Source organism: Penaeus japonicus, unplaced genomic scaffold (genome assembly GCF_977035675.1).
Source record: "Penaeus japonicus unplaced genomic scaffold, GWHDUDI00000001_assembly GWHDUDI00000001, whole genome shotgun sequence".
In the NCBI taxonomy this organism is placed as follows: domain Eukaryota; kingdom Metazoa; phylum Arthropoda; class Malacostraca; order Decapoda; family Penaeidae; genus Penaeus; species Penaeus japonicus.
In genome coordinates this window covers 5932323-5934822 of record NW_028234403.1, presented here as the reverse complement: position 1 = coordinate 5934822, position 2500 = coordinate 5932323, and the positions used below count along the sequence as shown (strand labels likewise).

Here is a 2500-nt window from a genome sequence, read left to right as displayed (position 1 = left end):
GAGTGGGAAGATTCAAATTATGGTGCTTCAAGCTGCCTCGCTCTGAAATAAAACCCATCCTGGGGGCTGGGCAAGCAAATCTATCCCCAGTTTGTAAAGGGTTAACACCTGTATTTAGAAATATATTGATTTTTATTATCTTATTTTTTTTTATAGAGGGTTTTATAGTCTCAGTGAATATGCTCAAAAGTTTTGTGTATATTTATAGAGTACATTACAAAGAAAAATATAAATTGAGAATTTTTAGGGGGCGTCTTGCAGGGGTTAGCATAGATTCTTTAAGGCCAAGAGATATAAAAAAGGGATCTTACTTAAGATTTCCAAAATTGGCAACTTTGGCCTGAAAATTACCAGACAGATATCCATGTAACACATGGATGGTTTGCTATATAATATATATATATTTTTTTTCAGGTTTGAAATTCGTATATCAGATTACATAGAAATAATGAGTTTTTCTTCTCTTTTGTTTCTACCTCTTGGTCTTCTCTTCCTTGTCTAAAGATCTGAGAAGCAGGCCATAGCCACAATCCCATGTGACTATGCATTGTCTGTGATTGTTGTCCCTGGTGACCGCCATGCCCTTATTGGAACACGCTCGGGCCGACTGCAGCTGTTTGACTTAGGATCCGCGAAGATGCTCGAAGACATTGTAGCTCATGACCCAGCAGAGAATGAAACAGACACAGGGGTTTGGGCTCTGGCCCTCACTCACGATGGGGTCAGTGCTCCAGTCTTCTATTTTGATTGATGTTGTTGTAAAGGATTTAGACAAAATTGATGACTTTATGAGTTGAAATATATATGCGTGATGTGTTTAGATCTTTCTGATAAAGTGCAGTTCATGCAAGTCACAGACATCTACAAATTGAAAGAATAAATATACATGTATTCATATTATGTGTTGGTTAATAGTCTCTATAATTAGTATTAAATAGTTGTAACAGATTTTTAGTGGGCATATGCTTATAAATGTATACTTTTCAGAGAGGTTTTTTGTCTGGTGGCAGTGATAAAATGGTCAAATTTTGGAAATTTGAATTGGTTAAGGATGAAAGTGAATCACAAGCCAGGAGACTGAGCTTCATTCAGGACAAACGTGCACTCAAAGTAAGTCTTTTACTGTCTGTTTTCATCTTTTGGAGTGTTTTGTGTGGTTACTCTTATAAAATGACTTTACAGTTTTGTTTGAGAACATAATGACATGAGATATAATTGTATTTTTATTTTTAAAATATAATACTGGCCTTGACTAGAAGAGCTATTGTGTAGATATCTTGAGAACACACTATCTCATAAGCTGTATTTTTATAGCATTTTCATTTGTTATTTTTTTCCCTCACAGGTTGCAGATCAAGTTACTTCAGTGCGATGTGCCAGTGATGGGTTTTTCATAGCAGTTGCAACACTCGATAGCAAAGAAACACTCTACTATAATGATACTCTAAAGGTTATTATAAGTTTTATGGCTTTATATTTCAGTAGGTGATATTTATAGAAATATATAAATTTATGTAGCTGTCATTTCTATAAATACATATTTTTTTTGTTCATGTAAGATTATGTGATTTGATGATATACATTATAACTGGGATAGAGTATGTATTTGAGTTATCAAATTTCAACAGATTTGATTCTTAGTTAGAGCAGGTTATAAATCTTAATATAGGATTAGGAATCTTGATTTATATATGTTCTCAAGTTACTAATGTGTACCAATGTATTTAAAATGTAGAGTCAATCCCCTGACAGGCTAATTACATAAAGAAAGCCTATTCTGTTGTTAGCAAGTTGAATATTTGAATAAACATTTACTTAGGACTAAATTTTACTACGTAATCTTGAAACCCAATCCATACTTGAGAAGAAATATTTTGAAAAACATTTCCATTGTTTTATGTTTCACATGTTTTCTCTCTTTTGCAGCTGTGCCATGAACTTTATGGCAAGTCTTTCCCTTCAACTTGCATGGACTTTTCCACTGATGCCACACTGTTAGTGACAGGCAGTAAAGATTCAAGTGTTCGCATATATGGAACAGATTTTGGAGACATGAGGAAGTAAGAGTTTAAGAATTGTTTTTACTTTAAAGAAAGTAGAAATGTTCAGATTTAGAATGTGTATATATATAGATGCCTTTTTATGAAGAAAACATCTATCTGGCTACTACAGATGGGATTAAATTTTTTTTTTCTCTAACTTGTTTCATAAATTTCTTCATAATTTTTGCATACATTAATAAGTACAAACAGATAGCTCTGTAAAGATCCTAAAACAGAACTCAACTCTCACAGACTACTGAAGAATGCCCACCAAGGAGGTGTGACCGGTCTTCGGTTCATATCTAACACACACATGTTCTTCTCGTGTGGCCATGATGGCACGCTAAAGCAGTGGGACGCAGATAATTTCCAGAGGATCATCACGCTGCAAGGACACTCTGGCATCATCCGGCAAGTTTCCTTTAGATTACTTGTTTTTTTTTGTTTATAGTTGGTTG

At 34.2% G+C, this 2500-nt stretch overlaps 1 protein-coding gene across 1 annotated transcript in view; it reads left to right on the top strand.

The window, feature by feature from the left end:
* The window catches only part of LOC122254091 (WD repeat-containing protein 3), a 22071-nt gene that overhangs the window by 7467 nt on the left and 12104 nt on the right, over positions 1-2500 (top strand). The window contains exons 11-15 of the mRNA XM_043017588.2: positions 505-721; positions 988-1110; positions 1346-1450; positions 1927-2060; positions 2295-2453. Coding sequence (XP_042873522.2) covers positions 505-721; positions 988-1110; positions 1346-1450; positions 1927-2060; positions 2295-2453 — 738 coding nt within the window. The remainder of the gene's footprint in view (positions 1-504; positions 722-987; positions 1111-1345; positions 1451-1926; positions 2061-2294; positions 2454-2500) is intronic.